Genomic DNA, 24801 nt, shown 5'->3' with positions numbered 1-24801 from the left:
AAATCCTTTTGCTCATTCCGTTGCGCATATCTCTTTGTATATTTTTTCCATGTTCACCCTATACTCACTTTACAAACGATCTTGCTTTGACGTGTTTGGTATCTTAGAGCAGAGGTTTCTGGGGATCATTTAGTCGTGTGTGATGCATACCTGGGGGCGTGAGGTGGATGTTCTCACGTATAAAGGCTGCTACTCCAGCTGTACTCCAGAGGAAATTCTTGACATCACTGCAAAGGTCCTACAAAGTTAAGCACTACATTTACTCTCCTGTCCAAATAGGTTTCTCTGCTCTATTCCAGTGTGGATCAGCTCTCTGCACACAGCCCACATTATCCATCTTGCCCAGAGATTTAGCCTGAAGGCTAGTCGATAGCTGCCAGAAAAGCTCACAGTCCAGCACGGCCTCGGGCCCACGTACGGACCCACAATGCACCTGGGGACAGCCCGAGATTCTCCTCGACTCGAGCAGATTTAATGAATGTAACATGATTTCAGCTCTCCAAAATCAAACTGAGCTCAGATTAACTTTTCTTTTTTGAGCTTTGGACAATTTTCTGTTCAGAGACACTTTTGGTGTTGAATTTAATAAATACTTGTTTATTTATTAAGCCATTCTTCATAAACTGCCTCCGTACAGTTAATTTCAGGCAAGGGTCTTATAGTATTATAGCTATAAGCGATAACAGGAACATACTTGTTTCCTGGATGTTCCACAACAGTAAATTTAACTATAAACAGATAAATAGTACAATATATCATTCTTACATAAGCAAAAAATGTGAATGCTTGCAAAATTGCTGTGATATAAGAGAAATAAAACAGTTATAGCTTATATAACACTGCTTATTTTCCTATAACAACACAACACCAATTCCTTATGAGACAAAAGTTTACAAAGTAAAATGTAACGTAAAATGGTGGCGAAATTTGGAAAGCATGTTTCCTGTTCTATTTGTTTTTCATATGTAAATACATATGAAAAACAAATACATATGTTACATATCATAAACACACTTACATTTATGATTTTTTGCACATGTTATCTTATAAATGGCCTTTCATTTTGACAGCTTGGTCTAGTTGAAATCAGATCTCCTGCATTCAGTATTCCTTAGAAGAAAAAAATGTAAAGCACCTCAGTGGCCGAATTTAGAGCACCTTATGCTACAGTTAAAAAGCACAGACCCATAAACCAAAGCCTGCATTTCTGGTATAATTGGTGTTTCGGATGCTTTTGTTTTCCCAGCTGCTGGATTGTTCTTTACACAGCAACACCAAATCACATTTAATTGTTGCCTTGTTAAACTTAGAGGCGAAAGAACAACGCAAAACCTGAATAACATCTCTCTCCAAATGGTGCCTTTCGAACGGAATAGTGTTTCATTAGCAACTCATCACACTTAGAAAAACAGAAACACCGCTGCAGAAGATGCAGTGACATTTCCGACTTAATAATAGCAGTGAAGGGTTTTAAGAGGAGAGTGAATGGTATTGCTTTCTCAGCAGTTCAGTCAGTACATCCTGATGCAGAGAAGTTCACCACCAAGGACAATCACTCCCCTGGCAATGCTACAGATGAGTCAGTGTGGGTGAAGCATAGACCCTGACTTACTGAAATCCTCCTTTAGGAAGTGTGTGAGTGTGTAACAGATGAGTGTGTTGTTTTAAATGATGGAGCTATGACATAGGAATAGGCATGCCAAGGAATAACTTGAGTAATTGTACTTTGTTACTAGACTTAAGTTCCATTTTCTTGAGTGTTATAGAAATGGAATAATTGCACTCTCATCCAGCCGATGACTGTATGCTATATATATCACTCGAATGGGTTTAGTTTAGCATCCAATCATTTCAGGTTAGCATCCAAACAAAACCTTCTCATACTACACAATGTAGTTAGCGCTATAGCTCTTCATGAATAATGAATGATGAATAATGCACCAGAGTGCAGTGTTGAACTTGAGGATGAGCGCCCTGGCCCTACTTCAGTATAATACTTCAATATACTGGAGTTAGCAAAGACTCGTATAAAATGAGGTGTCACTTGTACCTCCGTAAAAGGCATGAACTCCATTTAACTTGAAAAAGCATGTTGAGGTATTGTTGAGTTTCGCTAATTTGCTAACATCAGCTGGCTATATTTATGTAAGTCAGCCTGTCTTCTTTGCTAATGCCAGGTTTTTACTAGCATCTGTTCGAGTAGCTAACATAATGGACTAGGCAGCAAGTCAAATTCTAGCTAACGGTAAATATTACAAAAAGATTGAGTAATGTTTTTAGGCAAAATGGCGTAGTTGCTTTTCACATGAAAACATGACATCGACTTCATTAATTTCATCAGAGAAAATTCTTCAAAAAAGTTGTTACTTTTAAATGTACTCAAGTTTTTGGCTTTCACTTGAGTACATTTTTGGCTTCCACTTTTAATTAAGTTTATGATGTATTATCTTTACTTTCACTTACACATAATTTCTCAGTCTTTTGTCCATTTCTACACTGGAGTGATGATGAACGGCTAAGTAAAGAGCAAACACTAATTTTTATCTTCAAATCCAAAAAATCCTTTCTTCATATAATTATGACAAATCCAAGGTCTTAAACATAGACATGAATAATTAATCAACAAATTACATAATAAAATTCCATCACTAAAGTTTTTTTTTTTTAATTGAAATATCATTTGCTAAACCAGGAATAAGGAATGTCCCCCCTTTCCAATACTATTTTTAAAATCCCCATTGTCGAATTCCCCTCACAACTCGGAAGTGTGTAACACCTACATCACACAAGTGGCCACTTGCTGAACAAGAAGAGGAGCAGATTTTATTCACATTAGTGCATCTTGTTTTGTACACTTTTCTGGCCACAAGCTTCAGAATCATGATTGCTTATTCATACTTATGTGTCTTGACACATTTGTGCACCGGTCTACAGAAAGATACATTTTTTCACACTGTAACACAATGTATTTCAGAGCAAGATTTAGTTACTGGATTGAAAACGGTTCCCAGAATCCTGTTATGTTGGAAACAGTTAGCGTTGAGGAAGTGAGACAATCATAGTGGGTCTGCGACGTCAGTCAAATAGCCTCTTTTGTGAGGAATCAGGTGGTTCTCGGCCCCATTTATTGAAAAAAATGTACCAGGACTATCTAGAAGTTTGAGCTGCAAGAATAATTCACAGTAGTAAAATATGTAAAATACTAGTGTAGCAATTTCACAGTTTAATGAGGCTCGTTAAATTTATCATGTTTAATCTTAGCTTGTTCAGATTAATGGTATGGTAATAATGGTAATAAGTGACTTCCATGTATATGCTACTGATTTAATTCTACGAATATAAAACAAAACTTCTACAAATTATACAACTATGACAATCTAAAGCTAATAAAAATTAATTTAGAGATTATGTGCAGTACATTATATTATACGAAATGTGTGAAATTCCCCATTTGGAGATTGACTTTGTCATTAGAACAGGAAAATAATCGCTAGATTTGCTGAGTACAACAAAAATTGATGACTGATTTGGAGCATATCCTAGGAATGCTGGGAACGAGACATAGATATACACAAGAAGGGACACCAGCCAGTCAATCACATGGCATCACACATACACACACACACACACACACACACACACACGTAGTGGCACATTTCTGGGAAGTGGAAGGAAATGCACAAGGACACGAATGATTTTGGCTCCAAAGCCTTGAGCTATGCAACATTCTGAATTCATTGCAAATGTGTCTTTATGTGAAAGAATTTTTAGTCACTACAACCTGTGTGTCCTCCAACACGAATCAGACCTTATGAAGAAATAACTCTAAAAAATATCTGCAAATGAGCTGTTCACACAAAACCTTGCATTTAGTTTTAAAATCCAATAAAACTCCACTCATAACTCCAGTGATCTGTCGTAACTATCTCTCTCTCTCTCTCTCTCTCTCTCTCTCTCTCTCTCTCTCTGGTCATTAGAACATGACAGAGAAGACGACCAGGCTGTGAAGTGAACCTCTCGTCAGTGGAGAAGGTCACACTCTCAGTGAGACCTGTTATATAAGCACCGGTCCCGCGCTTGCAGAAATGAAAAAGACATCTGATGGCTCTGCCCTTTTTAGAAGGAAATCAGAGGGTCATTAGAGAGTCTACAGAACACATAGTGGATGTTATGTGTCAGGGGTCAGAGACGCTACAAAGCTTCAGACATTTCAGATAAAGCAACTTATTTCAAGAGGATACAAAAGGTCAAAAAAAGACAGGGTGCTACAATTAAATGTATTATAATTGCAATCCCAGTTTTTGGCTTCTTTATTTAATGAAATCAAATTGAGTGTGACTATTAGTGAGCTTAGCTAAAGAGAGCTGAGTACTGTATTGAATCACAAGTAAATCACAAAGTCGCGAGATTTCTCCGAGACATTTTCCCCAAAAATAAAAAAAAATCAGGGATAGAAAATGCAGACTAAAGAAGGAATTTTTTTTCCCTTTGCTGTCCAATGTAATATAATGTAACATATAACCAACAAATAAAATTTAAATAAACAGACTAATATGATGATTATATGATTAAGAAGATGGCAATCATTAAAATAAATCTGATAGGAGTCTAGTATATTGCCAGTATATTGCTGCATAATTAGACCTAGTCGTAATTATTGCATTAATCACTGAAAAATTATGGTTTAATTTAACAATATGGCTTCCTCACTCAATATTCAGCAGCACATAAAATAGCACTTGATCCAGCGCATCCTGGATCAAGGATTATTTACTGCTGATAGTCTGAAACTTGGCTTTGTTTGGGTCAGTCGTGACCATTACAGCAAAGTTGCCGTGACTTATAGTTAATAAGGATCGGTGAAAAAGTACTATTGGGAAACTTTTGATGACTGTCTCCCAAATGCCATCTTATTCATACTTCAGGCTTCATAGGAAGCTGACAATTCATCTGAACGTGATGTCAGTGTGAGAAAAAAAGCAAGAGATACTCCAACACTGACAGATCCCATTCTGTCAGTCGCCCAGCGCACATCCTGACAACTCTTCCGAGAAGTACTCGAGCTGGAGTCATCTAACCCGGGTTCATGAGAGGTCTTTAAAGCTCAGCAGAATCAGCAGGTAATCTGCAAAGAGCTCGGAGTGAGCAGCAGGAGGGTTTAACAAGCATCAGTTATTTTTTCATAATTGAAACAAGTGAGTCACGGCTGCCAGGGGCAAAGCTTGAGTTTATTTTATGCTGCTTTTCTCAAATATGTGGAAAGAAAGCTGTTTATTAATACATCATTAACATGAAATAATACAGAAGCAAACTATTTCTGCTCTTGCTCAAAGGGCTGGGTGATATGACGATGTGCCACAATAAATTATGTCACAATACACTCGCCCGTGATATATATACGAGTATAACCTGTCAAGGCAAAAAAAAAAAGACAAATTAAAAAAAATCCAAATTGTGCTATAAAGCTTGTGAACATACATTAAAGCAACTGGAAATTCTCAGCTCTCCTGTGTTGCTTCATCAAATGTAGGGGTGTGATGGAGATATTCATTCATTCGTCTGTTCACCCTCAGTAAGCGCTTTATCCTGGTCGGGGTTGAGGTGGATCCGGAGTCTATCCTGGGAATACCGAGTGTGAGGTTGGAATACACCCAGGATGGGACACCAGTTCATCTCAGGGCACCACACACACACACACACACATTCACACACTCATTCCCACCTAGAGGCAATTTAGACTCACTAATCCACCTACTGGCATGTTTTTGGGAGGTGGGAGGAAATAAAGAACCCGTAGCAAACCCACAAGGACATAAGGAGAACATGCAAAACTCTACACTGTAAATTCTAGATGTAAAACTCAGCAAGACTGAGCAACACACCACTCAAACTGGCAGATGAGGCAGGAAAAGTCAAAGCATAGACAGCAGGAGAAGGAGAAAATTGATATCCTTAAGCAACTGTCTAACATGTCTTCAGGAATAACAGAAGATTGTGGTGACAGGCAGGTAGGCTGTGAGATACGTCTTATTAAAGATCCTTCAGAGAAATTGCAGTTGAAGCGGCCCATGCTAAGAATGATATATATAAAGCGTGAGGCAACAATCATCGATCACTCCTTTAGGCTTTTCCAAATAGCTCATGTATATTTTTCTCCACACTCACTACTATTTTCTTCAACCTGACCACCAGCCTTCTTCTTTCAGTCCAAATCCTCCTCCTCCACCTCCTCCACGCTTCATACGGACTCTCACTCAGCCTCTCGGTCCTCAGAGAGTAGACTTTCAACCTTTATCAGAGCTTACTGAAGCTGAGTTTGTAAATGTGGCCAGGGTTTGAACCACAGATCCAGGTCTGATTCTTTGTTTTGGATGATGAATGTATGACTTTTCACATACTATTCATTACATACTTTGTTAACTTTTCTTGATAAATTCACATGAAATGGCAACAAATTCTATATTTTATTTCCCTGAGGCAGTCAGCCTCCTCAAAATCCACCTGAGCACTTTTCCATTATATAACTCAGTACCATCTTCTGGACTGTAGTCAAGCTCTCATGGATGTGATACTTATGGTGTCCTACAGAATTATTGGCACCCTTAATGATAAGTAGCAGAAAATGAATACATATCATCATTAGTCTCTCTTCTTATCACCCTCTTAAAAATATACAGCTTGTCATGTTACTGAGAAACTGCAAACATCTCTGTCCTGAAGACTTTCCCATGACGGAAAACTTACTGACATACTTTCTACAAAAAGAAAGAAAGAAAAAAAACAGCACTTAAGGATATAGCGTTTAATCATCTTTTCTATTCTCTTCCAGTTTGTTGTTATTTGGCTCTGTACATAGGGAAGCAGGTCTCCTCCATTTAAAATGTTACTGCATGAGGAATAAATAAGCCATTTTAAACCTGCTGAGCCTAATGAGTGAGTGCAGCTGCAGATTGGCAGGTCTTTGTACAAAAAAATAGGTCAGTTTGGCTTACCAAATTGATTTGAAGATATTTGTGGCTACCGGGTAGGAATGGGTTTCTAAAATTGGGCTCATGCAGGACTCTGCTCCATTTACAACAAACTCTGCGGCTATGTTGGCATTACACATCTGCAGTGATTGTATGTCACAGTGATTATTACATTAGCAGGGATTATGGGAATCATGCATGTATACAGTCACACTATTTTTAACATTCTGTGCAGAACGGTGATATACTGCGCAGGAAGTAAGAAGGAATTCCCAGGCTGCATGTGGGAGACAATGAGATCAAAGTGTATTGTGTGACTGAAAAAAAAAGCACCTGGAGAAACACAGGTCTGGGATGGACTCGATCAGTCATGTAACTGTCACACACCGTCTTTACTGGTCAGAAATGGAATTAGGAAGGAATCTGAAATATTGTTAATGTGGGAAAAAAAGTAATGTTGCCAGCAGAATTAAAGCAAGCATAAATCTCGGAGCTGAAGTGTTTGCAGTTAACAGGTGTCTCCATGTAGGTAAAAGGATGAAGCTGGACACCGGATTGGCTACATTTCTCCAGGCTGGGGTGGAATGGTTGTGCAGCAGGTAGTGTTTCTGTCTCACAGCTCTAGGGTCCCTGGTTTGATCCTGAGCTCAGGTTACTGTCTGTGTGCAATTTACCCTGTGTCCTTGGGGGTTCCCTATGGATTCTCCAGTTTCCTCCCACCTCCCAAAAACATGCCAATAGATGAACTGATGACTCCAAATTGCCCCTAGTTGTGAATGAGTGTGTAAAGGTGTGTGTTCATGGTGTCCCACTGATGTCTCATCCAGTGTGTGTTCCCAAACTTACTCCCAGTGTTCTTGGGATAGGCTCCGAATCCACCGTGACAATGACCAGGTTAAGGCGCTTACTGAAGAGGAATGCCATGTCACATGTTTTTGGCTAACACTGTATCTAGCCAAGTAGAATAAAATGATGAAAAGTTCGCTAGGTACCTAATGTGGATGTGATGTGACATAGATGGAATACAGTATGTGAGCATAGATGGAAGGTGGAGTCAAGGAGTAAACAGTGTTTTTGTGGCAAATCGCACCTTTTACTCTGGATATCCAGATATTTGAATAACGTCTCGCATCGCTACTCATATAATGAGCCCTTACGTCTCAGCAACGAAGAGAAGTGCAGTGTAAGAAATTTTTATTCATTTCTCTCAGTTCTCAACTCTTCAAACTGTTTCCCTCTTGAATACAGTTTTTTGTTTCTCTCTTTCATGAATGTTTAGGCATTTATAAAGTAGGAAAGGAAGCAGATATGCACAGCCATTGCCTGCAGGTCTCTAAATCCCTAAACAACACTTCCCATTTGTGGTCTAATAAAGTCTGATTGATTAGATGGGAAATCTTCCCGAAGACACGCAAGATCAGATTAATGGCTTATAACAGGAGAAAAAAAGCTGAGGCTAATTTTTTGGACCATCATGTCCCTGAGGACGTTGTATATGCATGATATTGATGTATGGTATTATATGTGGAGAATAAAACAATCAATCAAAGATGGAGTGGTGTGATGCGGCCTGGTGTGAAGTTACTGCTACCAGCCTGAAGTTGATTATTTTCCATTAACAGCATGTCCCAAAGTGATTTTCGCATTGACACAGCGCAGTACAGAATCATTATACTCTGTAATTGATATTTAATTGCTCTGTCCATATGGTTTGTAGGCAATCTCCTCTCTGTGTCACTGTGCGTGTGTGTGTGTGTGTGTGTATGCGTGCGCTGATGCAGTAAGAGGCATTCAGTACAAATGTTATTTGGTTTCAGGAGATAAAATCAGGTTTATCTGGCTAACAGTTACACTATAAGGCCAAAAGTATGTGGACACAATGGATTTCTGACATAGCATCTATATAACTAGCTTTCTCACGCCTCAAAGGATCTCTCTGCTCAGTGAATCAGGAGTTACGCTTCAATGCCTCTAATTACTCCAGCTGATAATCCCGGAGAATAGCTGATGATTACAGTTCAGTACAGTTCAAGCCTCGTCTCAGGAGAACAGCTCATAATGAGAACACAGTCTAAACCCTGCAGACCGTTGAACTACAAACGCGAGACAATTTAAAGGAAAATCTGATGGCTCTGTTATGCTCTAGGGGGCATTTATTTATTTTTCTGGGATAGTTTCTGGTCCAATTGTCCCCTTAGAAAGGAGCATTGATGCAAATCAATATAAAGTTCTTCGGACTGATCTCCTTTATCCTATAATGAAACACTTCTGTTCTAATGGGTGTAGTCTCTTGCGAGTTGACTCCGCCCCCATTCAAAGGGCAGGTGGGCTCACTGAATAGTTTAATGCTGAAAATTATGTAAATCTTTTGGAAGAACGGTGTCTGTCGCTCCAGTATGGTTTCAGAGACATGTAGAATCGATGCCAAGGCACATTGAAGCTGTTCATGCAGCTGGTGGTAACTCAACACCTTACTAACACACTTTATGTTGGTATTTCCTTTAATTTGTCACCTTTCAATGTAGGAAGCTTGCAGTAGACACAGCCGGTAGACAGTGGCCCCGCCTCTCACCCGCCAATATTAATGATGGACACTCAGACACAAGGACACACACTGATATTACCTGAAATGCAATTTAAGATGGCACATCAGCTAACTAAGTGGCAAGTACAGCTTATTAATTAACATCTAAAATGCTAAATTGTAGTCAGATCATTTTCACAGGTATACTGATTTTACCTTCGTCAGGAAAAGATTTTAGAGCTTTGAGTCATGACTGAACGAGTCATGACTTACACTCAACACAAACTATTTTTTTTGAGGAAAAAAATCGCTGATCTCCATGATTTTCATCTAGCTCTGTCACCTGCAGTAAGTTACCCATCTGAACGGAGAAACACTCCTTTATTCTCCACTCGTTCTGTCAGTGCAGTTTGTTTAAAAAGGAGAGACTGGATAACCATACTAAAATATTTTGAGTGTTTGCTATGGTCATAGAGTAAAGAGCATCAGATTCGTGTTGGAAAATACATGCACGTTCATGAGTCTTAGCTGCCATGTACAAAACTGTCAATCATCTCATTAACCACGCCCTTTTACTTATCATTAAATAACTCTTATAAAACACATTTAACACATGAAAGGAAAATACTGAGGGAGTTATCAGGGTCAACTGAACTTGGGAATGGGCGGGGTTAAATGTTATACTGCAGCCAGCCAATAGAGGGCCTCAGAGACATTTAGGCTTTCACAAAGAAAACTAATAGAAAATAGGAAACGAATGAACCTAGTGCCTACCATTTTGCAAACCTGCCTACACAAAACCGCCATATGGAATTGTGCAATCAATCCACGGACCAGAAGGAATGCTTCTATGTAAAAGCAAACCTGTGATACTGAGCCTCGCCCCCAAGAGACCCCAGAATCAGGCCTGGATGAGGACTCAATGATTTGAGACAAATATGAAAACATTGTTAGTTCACAAAGGTTTTAAATGCCTTTAGGCTCACTGCCTGCATTCTGCACTGTTTGTTAAGCTTATTTTACATGAACATTGTATGTTGAATGTGTAGAAAGTAAGCTAAATAAAGAACATTTCCATGCTGTTTTGGTGAAATCTATTCATGTTTTCTTAAAATAGAGATGTCAAAGAATATTATCGGGAGAAACACTCAATTTTGGTCAAACCCCTTATTTTTCATCATTTCTGGCTGTTTTCCAGAATTCAGCCACAGTGATATCCAACAGGTTTTTTTTAACTGCTTGCTTGTGTTTGTGTTCTTGTCTCTCAGTGTTTAGTTCTCACCCTCTCCCTCTCTTTCTGTCCCTTGACAGTGTGACACTCCACACTGCAGAGGCGGTGTGTTAAAATGCCACCATCTGTGATCCCGTTTAGCTCTTTATGTACTATGCTAATAAATGCCCCTCCCTCGACCCACCTGAGACGATGCCAAACCGTCACAATCACGCCAGCAGCACAAGACGCTTAACTACTAAACCAGCAGGAGGATTTACAAGTTTTGGGCTCTCAGGCTGCTGACTAACGGTCATGAAAACAACACTGCCGTTCTGTCAGGCTGGTAGGAAAAAAGTGTAAAAACGAAAGAGAGAATAATGTCTAATAATGGCTGTGCCATATGTCGTGTGAATTTATTACAAACACTTTTACTTTGAAAGCTACATAACTTTAAAATTTATGTAGCTAATCAACCAAGTCATGTTTGGTGTCTAGAGTCAGAGTTTGCTTCTTTACTTTTTGTACTGGAACTACGTTATCATCACCTCAAACATTAGGCCACGCCTCCTTCCTGAGTCTGATACTGGCGTCATACTGAGGAAGAAAATGATTCGTCTTTAAGCTGGAACAACTGGGTTAAGCTGTTTTGTGCTATTTATTTTACAGATTACAGTGTGTCAGTGTGTTAGTGCGTCAAATCATTTGACTCATCAGTAAGACTTGAATCTTTCAGATCCCAAATGGCTCCACTTTTTTTTCTGAACCGGACAGAGTTACAATATTAAAAGGTGACGTGTCCCTGTCATGCCTCATTCACACAGCTGAGAGTCGAACACACGTCTCACCTTTCACACTAACTGAATTGGAGCATTTTGATCACATCATGCAGCAAGAGGAACAGGTTTGTCTTATCTACAACAGTTTTTTTTATCTACAAAAAAGGCAAAAAGCAAAATACATCTCTCAACCATCACCACAAATCAAGAACCGACTCATTCATGAACTAAAATAATTAATATGTGTGCACATGGATGCACAGACAGCCAATCATATGCAACATTCGAGATGCAGAAGCTTGTGGCCAGAAAAGTATGCAATCAGTATTTCTAAGGCTGGGATTTAGGAGTGTTTTCATTTGCAAATTCACAGAATCTGAATTGATAAGAATAAAAATTGTAGGTTTCTCTGTGCCTTATTCTGTTGTCTAATGAGTTTTTTTGTAATTGTTTGTATTGAGCTGCGGTGTTGCTGTGAATGTTCAGTGTTCTGTGTCCATGATGCGTGACATTTGTCCCACTTGAAAAGTGCATATTAAAGAGATGACTATAAAATCAGACTTGACCTGACTTTTCATGCCTCACTGTCACTTAAGAAACCTGAAAGCAATAAATAAGTGAATAAGCGAATGAATAAATGAACATATGAGTCAGTGGTGACACATAGTTAAAGCCCCTCAGGGAAATCACGATGACGTGAATGCTCTTGGTTATAAAGCTAGATTAAAAGATTACTGCTCTCATCCAATTGTCATGGTTTGAGAGAAAAAGGCATTTTCTTTTTACTTTTCTCTTTTACCCATTTCCCCTCTTTAAAGGCTATATATGCACTAGAGGCATATATGTACTGAGGAGTTCATACGGAAATAGTGCGCATCGGTATTTAGATGTCTAAATTATGTCAGGAATTATGTGCTGCTTGGAGAGAGATGCACACAGACGCAGGTTTTGCAGAAACGAGAGGCATGGTTATAAGAGCTTTATACTTTTGCAATATGCTCTCCAGCCAGAAGCCGTATTAAATGCAGCAAACTGAATGTCATTAATGCCATCTTTAAATATATAAGCAGTATTAGTGGTAATATATACTTTTTTTTTTTTTTTGTCAGAAACAATTCTTCTTTCAAGGACTGTATTTTATATTACAAGTTGACTCAGGTGAGTGTTAGGTCAGCTTGTCGGTCAATCAATTAAACCATGGGTATTTTTTTCTTTAGAGGACCCAAATTAGCGAGATTGTTTGGTTTCTCTCAGTAGGCCTCAGTAAAGTTGTATGTAAATGATTTCATGACCACACCGAACTAAATGTTACAGTATACAGCGCGGTTCAAATAACAGGTAGGCAGCATCAAAAAGGGATAATCCACATTGCGATAAGAGAGAAATAGGCGAGGATCAAAACCAGGAAGTAACTAAGAAAAAAAAAACAGGAAGACATGGAAGTTAAAAAGGTTATTCAAACTAATTATGAACTTAACATGTAACAGGTGGGATCAATAGAGATGACATGCATATGGAAGTGAAAGCAAAGAATGTCAAAGTAAGAGCACGGGCTAAGCCAAAGTACAGACTAAAGCAACATCCTCAGAGGGGATTCGTGATAATATGTTGATAAACACCAAACAGCCATAAATTATCAAGCACATTCATGACATAGCTGATTCCATTTTATCCACGCCCATAAAACTCCATAAAATTTAAAGCTCACAGAGAGCTGAAAGCAAGAAAATGACAGCTAAACAGTGAACGAGCGCCTAAGCACAGTGTGTGCTAAATCTTCCAGTAATCCAGCTCGGCCACTGCAGCGTGACGGCTAACATATATACACTAAAATGCTACATAAACCTTCAACCTCCTCACCATATCAACAATTAATCCATGTGTGTGGAGCATCCACCATACAAGACCCTGTGTAAGTTGTTATCATAGAAATGAGCACATTAATATAAACCTGTGATCTGCCTTATAGCTGGAACTACTGTCAGAGCTTCTGGTATAGAAAATTAATCAACACCTTCTGACCAATCAGATTCGAGATTTCAACAACTCTGTAGTAGACGTTTCTCTAAAGTACATTTTTCTGACAGTGAACTCTCCAAAACGTCTGTCATAAGGCCAACTACACCAATCTGCATCAGTTATAATAATAATAATATCGATATTAATTTAATCATCACAATGTTTCATTTTATATTCCATTATTATTAATTATATTCTTATCAGTTGGACCAGTCAGCCGCATGCAGAGACGCAACAATGAGTCAAAGACAAACACGAACACTACAAGGTTATCAGAGGCAGCCACTCGAGCCTCATATTGACGTTCACTCCATTACACACACTCCTGCTGCTAAGAAGTAATTATACTGATCAATACCTCTGCTTGAGTCAGTGTTAGGATTTGGAGAATGAGGAAGGAAAAAAAGAGAGCAAAACTACATCAGTGAGTTTCTTTTTAGGCGATCCTATTAAAGTCTTCAGGAGGAACGTGTGTGTCAATGAAAATACAATTATCTTTCAGTGAAATCATGTGTAATATTCAGCTGTGTGAGTGTGGGAAGACAGCTATGGCCCAAACACGCTGCAATTTTCTCCCTGAAAACACTTGTTTGAAATTAGGGTTAATGCTGTTTTCCCCTTAATTTTATATCAATGCACTTGTTCTGTCACATTATTTTTCTATCAGTAAGGGCAAATTCACAGGGACATTTGCAGTTATTTACCAAAGAAAAATATGTAATCGTTGATTTCCATAGGGAGATGTTTATTTAATATTTACACACAAAGTCTCCAGAGTCTCTAACTTGTTAAATGCAACTATAAACGGATAAAAATGTATGATGCGCTGGTCATTAGGACTGGGCAATATGATTTGATATCATATCAATATCATGATAAATAATGTCACAATACACTTTGCTGAGATTTTGTGGGATATTGTGACATGTTGTAATAAGGTTTTTCATGGTTTTGTTCAAATGACTTGCTGAAATTGTTTTTGAAATGGTAAAAAAAGACTTAATTTTTCAGTTTTTTAAAAAAAATGCAATACTGTTTTGCTGTCACTTTGTTAGCAAACGTATATATTGTGTATCGCCAAAATGTAGCAGTCACATCGTGATAATTATTTATAAACAGTAGATATAAAAAGTCTACCTGTTAAAATGGCAGGTTTTTTTGTGATTTTTAAAGAAGTGAAGCCAAATAAATCATGTCAGAAATTACATTTAGTGTGAAATTACACTGTATAAAAATAAAGTGGAAAACAATCTGAAACATTTTAGGGAAAAACAGGGAAAATAAAAAACTTACAAAAACCTGGTTGCATAAGTGAACACACCATTTTATAACTGGGGATGTGGCTGTGTTCAGAATGAACCAATCACATTCAATCTCATGTTCAAAAGTAATTATCATACAGCTGTCATCAATGAAATTATTCTAATTAACCCCAAATAAAGACCAGCTGTTTCTGTAGGGCTTTCTTCACATCTTCTGAAGTTCCATCTGACTTCTGAAGCCATGGTCTGCAAAGAGCTTACAAAGCCTGTACAGGGTCCCACTGTCGAAAGGTATCGATCAGGAGAGAGGTACAACAAACTTACCAGGGAGGCTGCCAAGTGGTCTACGGCAACATTAAAGAAGCTGCAGAAATATCTGACAAGTACTGATTACTCATGTGACAGGAATATCTGACAAGTACTGATTACATGTGACAACAATCTCTCATATTCTTCACATGACTGGGCTGTGGGGTAGGGTGGCTAGACGGAAGCCCTTTCTCACAAAAAACATCCAACCTCAACTAAATCACCCCAAGCCATGTGGCAAAATGACTGATGAGACCAATTCCAAAAGGCATGTTTGGTGCAAAAAAAAAGCACATCACCAAAAGAACACCATAACCACGGTGAAGCATGGTGGTGGCAGCATCATGCTTTAGGGCTGCTTTTCTTCAGCCAGAACTGGGGCTTTTATCAAGGTGGAGGGAATCATGAACAACTACAAATTCCAGCCGATTTTAATGCAAAACCTTCAGGTGTCTGCTAGTAAGCTGAAGATGAAAAGGAATTTCACCTTTCAGCACGACAGGTGTCAGTGTCAGTATCAGTATCAGTATCAGTATTGCCCACTCCTACATTTCATTCAAGAAGGATTCTAGTTTGGCCCACATATCCACCGTTTATTCCATTTGGGCCGTCCCAAAACAGTAATATATCCCAGAGATAAAACTCTGCTCTCAGATTGGACTGTGAAGCATCACATGATCCGTGCTGATTAAACCTAAACCCCTCCTTTTCAGCAGTGGTCACATGTGAAAGGATTATTAGAGCTCCAGTCTGATTACACACGGGTCTTTCCTCTCTGGAGATCAGACATGAGCCAGATAGACCCCAACTGAGACAAACTGAGTGCACGCTGTAGACTTAATGAATATCAGCACTGTGTCTTCTGGATGTGATCCAATTTCATTTAGAGTCTCGCCGGCTAAATGGTTCATTAGACGCCAATTAATTGGAATTTTAAATGAGTTCGGACCTCAGTTAAATGGACACGACAGGTTCCAAAGTGGTGGAAGATAGATCCCGGGCGGTCCAAAGCTAATCACAGGTGATACTGGAAATAAGATCAACTGAACCTGACACACACAGATAACTACACCAGGGGCAGGAGTAGTGCTTAGTGAACAGAAGGTTGTAATTTTGAATCCCACAACTGCCAGAGAATCACTGTCAATCCTTCGAGCATGATCTTTAACCTTCATTAGATCAGATATATGCTTGGATGGGATTCAGCTTAACTGGTTAACGTTCTGACAGAAAACTTTTGCAAGTACCTCCCATGATGCATGTCTATTCTCAAACTTCAGCCTAATCATTGCCCAAATACAACAAGAGGATAATTTTTAAAGTTCAGGATTTTTCTCCCAACCAAAACTTTAAGTAGTTTAAAGTTTCTGTCAACATATTTTCATAATTAGCTTCTAAATATTAGCTAAAGCATTAGTGATAAATGTACCACTTTGCAATACGATGCTACGTTGATCAGCGTAGCTCTATCTGGAGGAGGGGAAGTAGCAGTAGAGTGCAATCAAACCACAACCTTACCTTTCTTTTTGCAAGTAATGTGACAGTAGAAATATGTACAAAACTACTCATGCCTTGTGTGAAAATAAAAGCACTGTGGAAGCCCTGCCTTTTTTCTAGCTGCTTTTCTAGCACTAGCACTATCATTGCGAGTAGAATGTTTCCCTGCGAAATTCAGCAAGATGTAGTGTATTATTAATGCATGCATGATGTACTACAGAGAATGAGAAATGAATTGTGGAATACTGGACACTTTTCACACTAAACAGTAGCTGCCTCCTGTACTTAGCAGAAGGGGCGGAGCCACCAGGGAGTGCTGAGGCTTAATTACTGCTGAAAGACTGACACACCAAGCATGAGTACTTTGTGTTTAATTTGAGGCGTGATTATGCAACAAAAGTCAAGTGAGTAATGTGTAGTACATAGCGCATTGTGCAGACGGCGACAACGTGCTAATGTGCACGCCTGAAACATTTCAGTGATTAAATTTTCACAGGAAATTCTAATAAGCACAATGTTCTATGGAAATCTGCTCAGCTGTGCAGATACAGAGGTAATAAATGAAAGCGCTAGATGGTCGCTTGGCACAGGCATGAATAGGCAGCCCATATATTTTGCAGCAACTGATTACCTGGAGCAGGTGCATAGAGAAGAAAAATGAGCACCAGCCTCAGTCCTTGAGGGAAGAACCACACATCTCTCAGTGTACGAGACCATACATAAGGAGCGCTGTTGAGCAAGACATACAGAGTTTCTGCTCAGTAAGCCGCCACTACACTGGAGAGTCAGGGAGTCAGGGAGCTTCATTAACATTAACATGGGCACGTTATCATTGTCTGACCTGAATGACGACGATGTGCGGAAGCTGACATTTAGGCATGAAATCGATTTAAGCCTCAGAGCAGCCAGACAAGAGATTTCACACTAAACACTCCGCATTTTAGATTTTTCACAGGTTCTTGCCAGTAGAACTGATACGGTTAACAAAGCAAAAAGCTCAAACTGCCTTAACAAACTGCCTTTGCGTAGTTGTTGTTGTTGTTGTTGTTGTTGTTGCTGTATTCATTAAGGCTCTTTCTGCCTGAGACCACAGCTTGATGTGATCAATAATCCAATGGATGCTCCATTTAAAACAGCATATATTCAATACAGTATGATGCAACACGATGCAACCCAATTTGCCACCGATTTTTAATCGAAAACAAAGGAAAGTGTTCGCCTTGAGGCACAGGAACCATGGTGGGGGTAACCAGGGGTATGACCATATTTTCTAAAACATGTTTATTCACTGCCATCTGATTCAGCAGCAGGAATTAAAACATGAAAACCTCAGCATAAATGATGCATCGTTTTTGCTTGAAGACAGTTCAAACAAACTAAGTAAGGAATAAAACACTTGGGGGAATGTTGTTAAAGGAAAATAATTAGTGAAGGAATGGTGCGATGAAGCAGAGTCACTTACCACGCTGAAGTTGATTATTTTCCCATAACAGGACATCCTGAAGTGTTTTATTCCTCTTATACAACAGCAATTTACACATTTTTATTTTTATTTTTAACAATATACTGTAGCTTTTATCGGTTTATAGTATTATCATTTAATGTTGTGGAACAAATTCTTTCCTGTTCTCACTTATGTTATAGAAGCTATAAACAGTTGTTCCCTCACCAGCCTCTTTTTTTCTCTCTCTTGAAGTTAATAAGACAAAAAAATGCAGCACATTTTTGTGTTGGAAAACTTAAAATTACAGCTTCATGTATGATGGTTACAAATTGCTGACACTGGAGACTCCTTCCATAAATGCTAAATAAACATTACAGAAAATGTGACCAAAACAATCATTACACGGTTTTTAAAATTCGTCTGCATTACTGTAGAAGCGATAATGTATTAGAAAAACCTGTGATTTGAGGCTGCACTACTGTCAGAGCTGCTGTTATAGAAAATTAATCAACATCTTCTGACCAAATCAGAATCAATAAAAATTCAGGTCAGTTTCTTCCATTTAAAACAGAGCAGGTTGCTACAGTGGTGTTTTTCTGAAACATTCCAGTTATTACAGCTAATGGTTGTCATATAATATCCCACTCTTTGCCTGAGCGCATGGGGTTTGGGTGACTCAGCCATAATCAGTCTCTATAGTAGGTATACTTACTCGTACCCTGCCTCTGACTCAGCTCAGTCATTAAAGCATTTTCATACAGAACAGCGGAAGGAATGCACAAAGTGAGCTGCACTGAATGGTTTTGTCCTGTTTTCCGAAATACAGATTTATTTGTCATTGTTGAAGCAAAAAAGTAAACAACTTTCCCCCAATTCAGTCTTCTGGGAGGTTTTTGTGGATGATTCTGCAGTGATTATTTTCTCAAGGCATCATGCTTGGAATAAAACTGGCATTTGTGCAGCTTTCACTCTGACATTTCTGTTACACATGTTGATATGATCACGTTATTGGGTCATGAATTCATTGATTGGTGACAAAAAAAAAAATCATGATATTGTGTGAGACAAATGCCACATGACTGAATGATAATTGCACGCATGTATAGGTGTTCCTAATAAAGTGGACAGTGAATGAATGTGTATTTTACGCTGTTGATTTTGTTGGATTGCTTAACAGCTTTTGCTTTATGCATGCTGTAAATATTGAGACCATGGCACTGATTACAACTGCTGTTACTAGAGCAAAACTGATATAAATGTTGTACCAAATTATAGATATTGGCAGAAATCATAGCATATATATATTTCTAACAACATATTTTTTGTGAGAGAGAAAAGGAGAGAAAAGAGAGAGACTAGTGAGGGAACAACTGTTTAGTCGCTATGATGTACGTGATAACAGCAACTGTGGCCAGTCCGCAACATTAGATGTAACTATAAATGGATAAAATGTATGATGTGTCTGTCTTTAAGAAATAAAAAACACATAATCGTTGCTTTATTGTTGTCGTCTAAGAGGAACAACACACTTCAGGACATGCTATTATAGGAAAAGGATCAGTGATTAAATATATATTTTTATGCATTAAAGATCATTCTTATCCTCCATTAAATCTATTGTCGTCTCTTTTATTTAATTTACATAACATTATTTGGGTCGATCTTATCTGTTTTTTTTTTTTTTTTAGCTTTTAGGAATCCATATCTGTGACAAAATTTCCATATCAGTCACGCCCTAATTTTTTCCTCTCTAGCAGTCATATAATTTTCTTCCTTACTCCTTTCCAGCGCTTCACAATTAAAAAAAAGCCACGGTTTTGACACTGATGAGCTTCAGCACGCTTGGTGTTAGCACTGTGACCCTCCATCCACTGCTTCTGCCTCGCACTAATGAGGCTGTGTCTCACTGCGAGAGAGAGCAAATGCAGGAACGATGCAGCTGTTAACGTGCTTCGCTTTATCTCTTTCACTAAACTGCTTCATCCTAAAGCAGAAGTGGACTGAGAGCTCCCGTTTCCTCCAATGACGATCTAATCAGACGGTTCAGATGAGCGTAAAAACCAAACTCTGTGACTTTTAATACGTTCTGGGGGAATAAATGTCACTCTGGCGTAATCCTGCACTCTTCTGCTGTCTTTGGAGTTACAATCATCCCCTCTCTTTTATAGAGATCAGCCTGAGTGCATGTGTGTGTGCGTGTGTGTGTGTGTGAGCTATGAGCATTAGTACAAACCGGAATATTCAATCACACTACGGATGTACAGCCTGTGGCAGAACATAATTCATTCTACAAGACAAAAACAAAATGACGTCGTGTTTAAACAGTTTGTGGAACAAATGCAATACAAGGAAAGATGTAAATCCAGCAACAACATTACATACGCAAATGCCTTCTACCTCATCACCCACTCATCACTACATATTTTCATGCGTTATCTCCATTACTTTGTCCCATTTTTCTCTTAACGCAGCATGTTCCTACAGGCAGGAATGGAGACTCGGGTTCACTCCAGCAGTAAATCTACACTGCTCGCTTTGTTGTCATTATATTGCATGGCGTATTTTATTGTACTTGTTTCGCATTCTTTCATTCATCTTTTGAATAAGTGCTTTATCCTGGTCAAGGTTGTGGTGGATACTGAGCCTATCCCAGGAACACTGGGCCACACACACTCACACACACACACACGCACACACACACACTCACTCATTCCACCTACTGGCATGTTTTTGGAAAAAGGGAGGAAACCAGAAGAATCCCGGATGAACCAACACAGACACAAGGAGAACATGTGAAACTCCACCCAGGCAGTAACCCGAGCTCAGGATCGTAGCGATAACCCTGAAACCGTGAGGTGGCAATTGTACCTGCTGCACCTCAGTGTAATCATTTCATTCTGTTTTAATCTTTTCGTCTAAATGAGATGTGTGTGTTGTATATTCTGTGCCTTATGATATACAGTATGTAAGCAATTTACCTGAGCTTCAACATAAGCATTTCACTGTCATGCTTGCACTAGTAGCATGTGGCTAGTGCAACAGTATCACACAAACTTCATAGCAACTTACAAAAGATCTCCAAAGCCAACCATCTGACCATGGATAACATTTGGAAGTCACTATATCACATCACTTCTCATTTATGTAAGGAATAAAACACTCTGCTGTCATGCTGTTATCGGAAAATAATCAATAACAGGGTGATGTAACAGAGCAGAGTTTACTATTTTTTATTTATTCAAGAACAAGTCATACATTCGATCCGTTTACAGTTATATTTAACATTGTAGAACGTAACAGTTCCTGTTCTCACTTACGTTACAGCAGCTATAAACAGTCGGTCCCTCACCAGGCTCTTATCATGTTACCGAGAAACCAGAAATCGTAAACTTCTGGAAAACTTTCCTGTGTTATAAAACTTACTGACTTACAATTCCATAAGTAATATCAACAAGTACACATTTTTAAAAATCTGTTCATGTGGAGCATCTGCCATTTAGGTCCCTGTCTAAGCTGCTACTATAGAAACGATAACTTATTAGAACCTGCGTATTAATATAAACATGAAAACTAATCAACACCTCCTGACCAATCAGAACTGAGAATGCAATAGCACTGTGGTAGAAATAAAATTAAACCCACTTTTGCTTTCTTTGCCTGTTGTTGCTATAAATCGGCAACTTTTATTGAAAATAAATGACTTTCGGTATAAAAGACTTTGTCATGTCATGTGAGTGCCAGTGGGACATGTGACTTGAATAATTCTGATTAGAAAAAAAATATGTGGAAAAAATATGTTATTGTCATTGTTATTCCAGAAATTTGGTTAATATTAAAAAAAAAAAGTAATTTCCTCGAAGACAGACCTCATATGAGCACAAACAATGGCTCCGGATGCCAAACAGATAATGAGTTTGTTCCACTAGGATGGCCATGCCTACTGTTTCCTTTGGATACAAAGACATGAAAATGACAAAGGAAAAGAGAACAGCTGAATCCGTTGAACTTCATCTGTCACTTAAAGACACCAGAACAGGTTTGTTAATGAGCTAACACAAGTGCTCTGACAAATTAGTGGGCAAATTAGCACGGCAATTTGAGATAAGAACATTTCAGTCTGAAAGTTAATTCCTACGTAACTCAACGAATGTATTCAGAGCTGTAAATATTAGGCTAAAATGTGTCCTGGCTCTTGCAGGTAATTCAGATCCGTGCATTACTACAGCAGGGATGAGGAGAATCTCACCAGCCACTTTATTAGGAACACCTGTACACCTGCGCATTCATGCAATTATCCAATCAGTCAATCATGTGGGGGCAGGGCAATGCATAAAATCACACAGATGCAGGTCAAGAGCATCAGTTCAGTGTTCATATCAAACATCAGAATGAGGGGAAAACGTGACCTCGGTGACGGGAGCCATCGTTGTTTTGACTGCTGATCTCGTGGGATTTTCACCCACAACAGCTCTAGAGTTTTATGTCGAATGGTGCGAAAAACAAAAACATCCAGCTCTCTGGGTGGAAATGTCTTATTCGTGAGAGCGGTCAGAGGAGAATGGTTAGAGCTGACAGGAAAGCTAACTCAAACAATCACTCTTTACAACCGTGCTGAGCAGAAAAGCATCTCAGGATGAATAACACTGAGGCACATGCGCTTGGGTTCCACTCCTGTCAGATAAGTACGAAGTTACTCCAGTGACTTCAGCACAGGTGATGGATGTAGATAAAGCTGAGCGTAGTACATAAAGTTTCTGGATCAATTTATTATATATATTTACACTTAAAGTGGTCAGTGTGTGTAAAAAGGCTCGAGAACCCATGCTTCACATGAATCTTGTGTCGTGTGAAGTAGTGGACTGGATGTAAAGTTTGCAGAAGATCTGGAGTAAATCAAACATTATATGAGTTTTTTTTTTTTATGTATTAAAGTTTTTTTTGTATTTTTTCTTTTCTGAGAAATGGAATAAGGTAAGCACGGCGCGCGTGAGGTTTGTACCTTGGATGTGTGAGTTGACCACGTTCTCCAGCCGCTCCAGTCTCTCGATGATGCGCAGCGTCTCTCCTTATCCTCCTCCAACTTCTCTCCGGATCTTTCTCGTGCACGAAATTGGTGATCCAGCCGACGTACAGCAGGCACGCGATGTTGGTCATGCCGCTGAGGATCACGCACGTCGACGCCAAAGTTTTCATCCTCCTCGCGCATGCCATGGTCGCCACATCCCCGCACAGGCGCGCGCACGTGTGTGTCTATGCGTGTGTGTACGTGTGTGTGTGTGTGTGTTTATGAGTGTGTGTGTTGGACGGAAAACACGTGAAGAATCCTGTCTTCACGCGTGCACGTGACCGACAGAAGACGTCGGTGGAATTCTGTCTCGCGACATCGCGGCTGCTCCGGTATGTATGAATGTCTCTTAGTCCTGCGCGTGCTATCTAAACTCTCTCTCTCTCTCTCTCTCTCTCTGTCTCTCTCTCTGTCTCTCTCTCTCTCCCTCTCTTGCGTTTGATGGAAGTTTACATTCCAGCTAGCAAACTTCTCATTAGAAGTGACGACACACACATGGACATCCTGATCAATGACGTCACAACATGCTTTTCTGGGATACCGTGGATATCTTTTTATTCATATTTCTTTTTCTTTTTTTTTTTTTTTTAATTACAACCTGTTAAAGCACTTGTTTTTTTTTGTGATTTGTGAGATTTTTACAGATTTTTCATTTTTCCTCCTTTTTCAGTGTTAAATATTTATTTATTTATTTTTGTAATAAATACAATTCTACATTTTAAATTAGAAAAGTTTTTAAAAATCACAGCACTAATGTTTTGCCAGAGGTTTCTTGTTGTGGTACATTGTGTATCATAGAAATGTCTTCGAGACTCATGATATGATATTTTGGTCATATCGCCCAGCCCTACTTCTTATTACTTCTTTATTTTATTATTATTATTATTATTATTATTTTATTTATTTATTTATTTATTTTGTATAACTGTAGATGTAATACATCTCCCAACATCATCAAGGCATCAAGGTCAAAAACTTGTGTACATAGTTCATCATTTTCACAGTGTGTCCAGAAACATTTATTTATTTTTTTACAGTTTATTTATTTGTAAAAGCTGTAATTTTTTTGGGAAAGATAACAGTAAATTACAGCTTTTACAAATAAATAAACTGTAATAAAATAAATAAATGTTTCTGGACACACTGTGAAAATGATGAACTATGTACACAAGTTTTTGACCTTGATGCCTTGAAATGTACTCATTAAATAGCATTTATGAATAAACAACACCCTTTGACGTGTAAAAAACAAAAAAAAACCAAAAATCATTACGTAAAATGAAGAATAGCATTAATATTTAATTTGCCTACAAAATGTCTTTCCTCTCGAAAGTACTTTTTTATACTATTTTCATGTATGTGTTATTTTAGAAACTGCAAATCTGTGGTGAAGTAAATCTTATAACTGAACTCATAACATAAATGAGGCTTTATCGCTGACGTCAGAATTGTGCCTTACTCATTACACTCTCAGGTACCAAACCGTCACTCGTCACTGGGGTGGGACCCTCAGAGCTACATGTTTTTTTGCCTTGTACTTTGAGCTCAGCAGGAGGTCTGAGTCAGATCTAAATGTGGATCTTATCGCTGATGCTAGTCACGCATCAGAAACCAGCACAGTGACGCGAGTCTGCCCCCAATTAATCCAGCTCATCTACAGATGCAAAATGATAGGTGAAGTATTTGATTATATGGATAATTTTGTATCTACAGTACTTGCATGT

The 24801-nt window shown here is 38.7% G+C and overlaps 1 protein-coding gene across 1 annotated transcript in view; it reads right to left on the bottom strand.

Moving 5' to 3' along the window:
• Positions 1–23520, bottom strand: part of galnt18a (UDP-N-acetyl-alpha-D-galactosamine:polypeptide N-acetylgalactosaminyltransferase 18a) — a 73076-nt gene extending 49556 nt beyond the window's left edge. The window contains 2 exon segments of the mRNA XM_026946563.3: positions 23012–23079; positions 23081–23520. Coding sequence (XP_026802364.2) covers positions 23012–23079; positions 23081–23223 — 211 coding nt within the window. The 5' untranslated portion in view covers positions 23224–23520.
• Between the last annotated feature and the right edge of the window lie 1281 nt (positions 23521–24801).

This window comes from Pangasianodon hypophthalmus, chromosome 7 (genome assembly GCF_027358585.1).
Source record: "Pangasianodon hypophthalmus isolate fPanHyp1 chromosome 7, fPanHyp1.pri, whole genome shotgun sequence".
Classification (NCBI taxonomy): Eukaryota; Metazoa; Chordata; class Actinopteri; order Siluriformes; family Pangasiidae; genus Pangasianodon; species Pangasianodon hypophthalmus.
The sequence above is the reverse complement of the archived record's forward strand: the minus strand, read 5'-3'. Positions and strand labels throughout refer to the sequence as shown.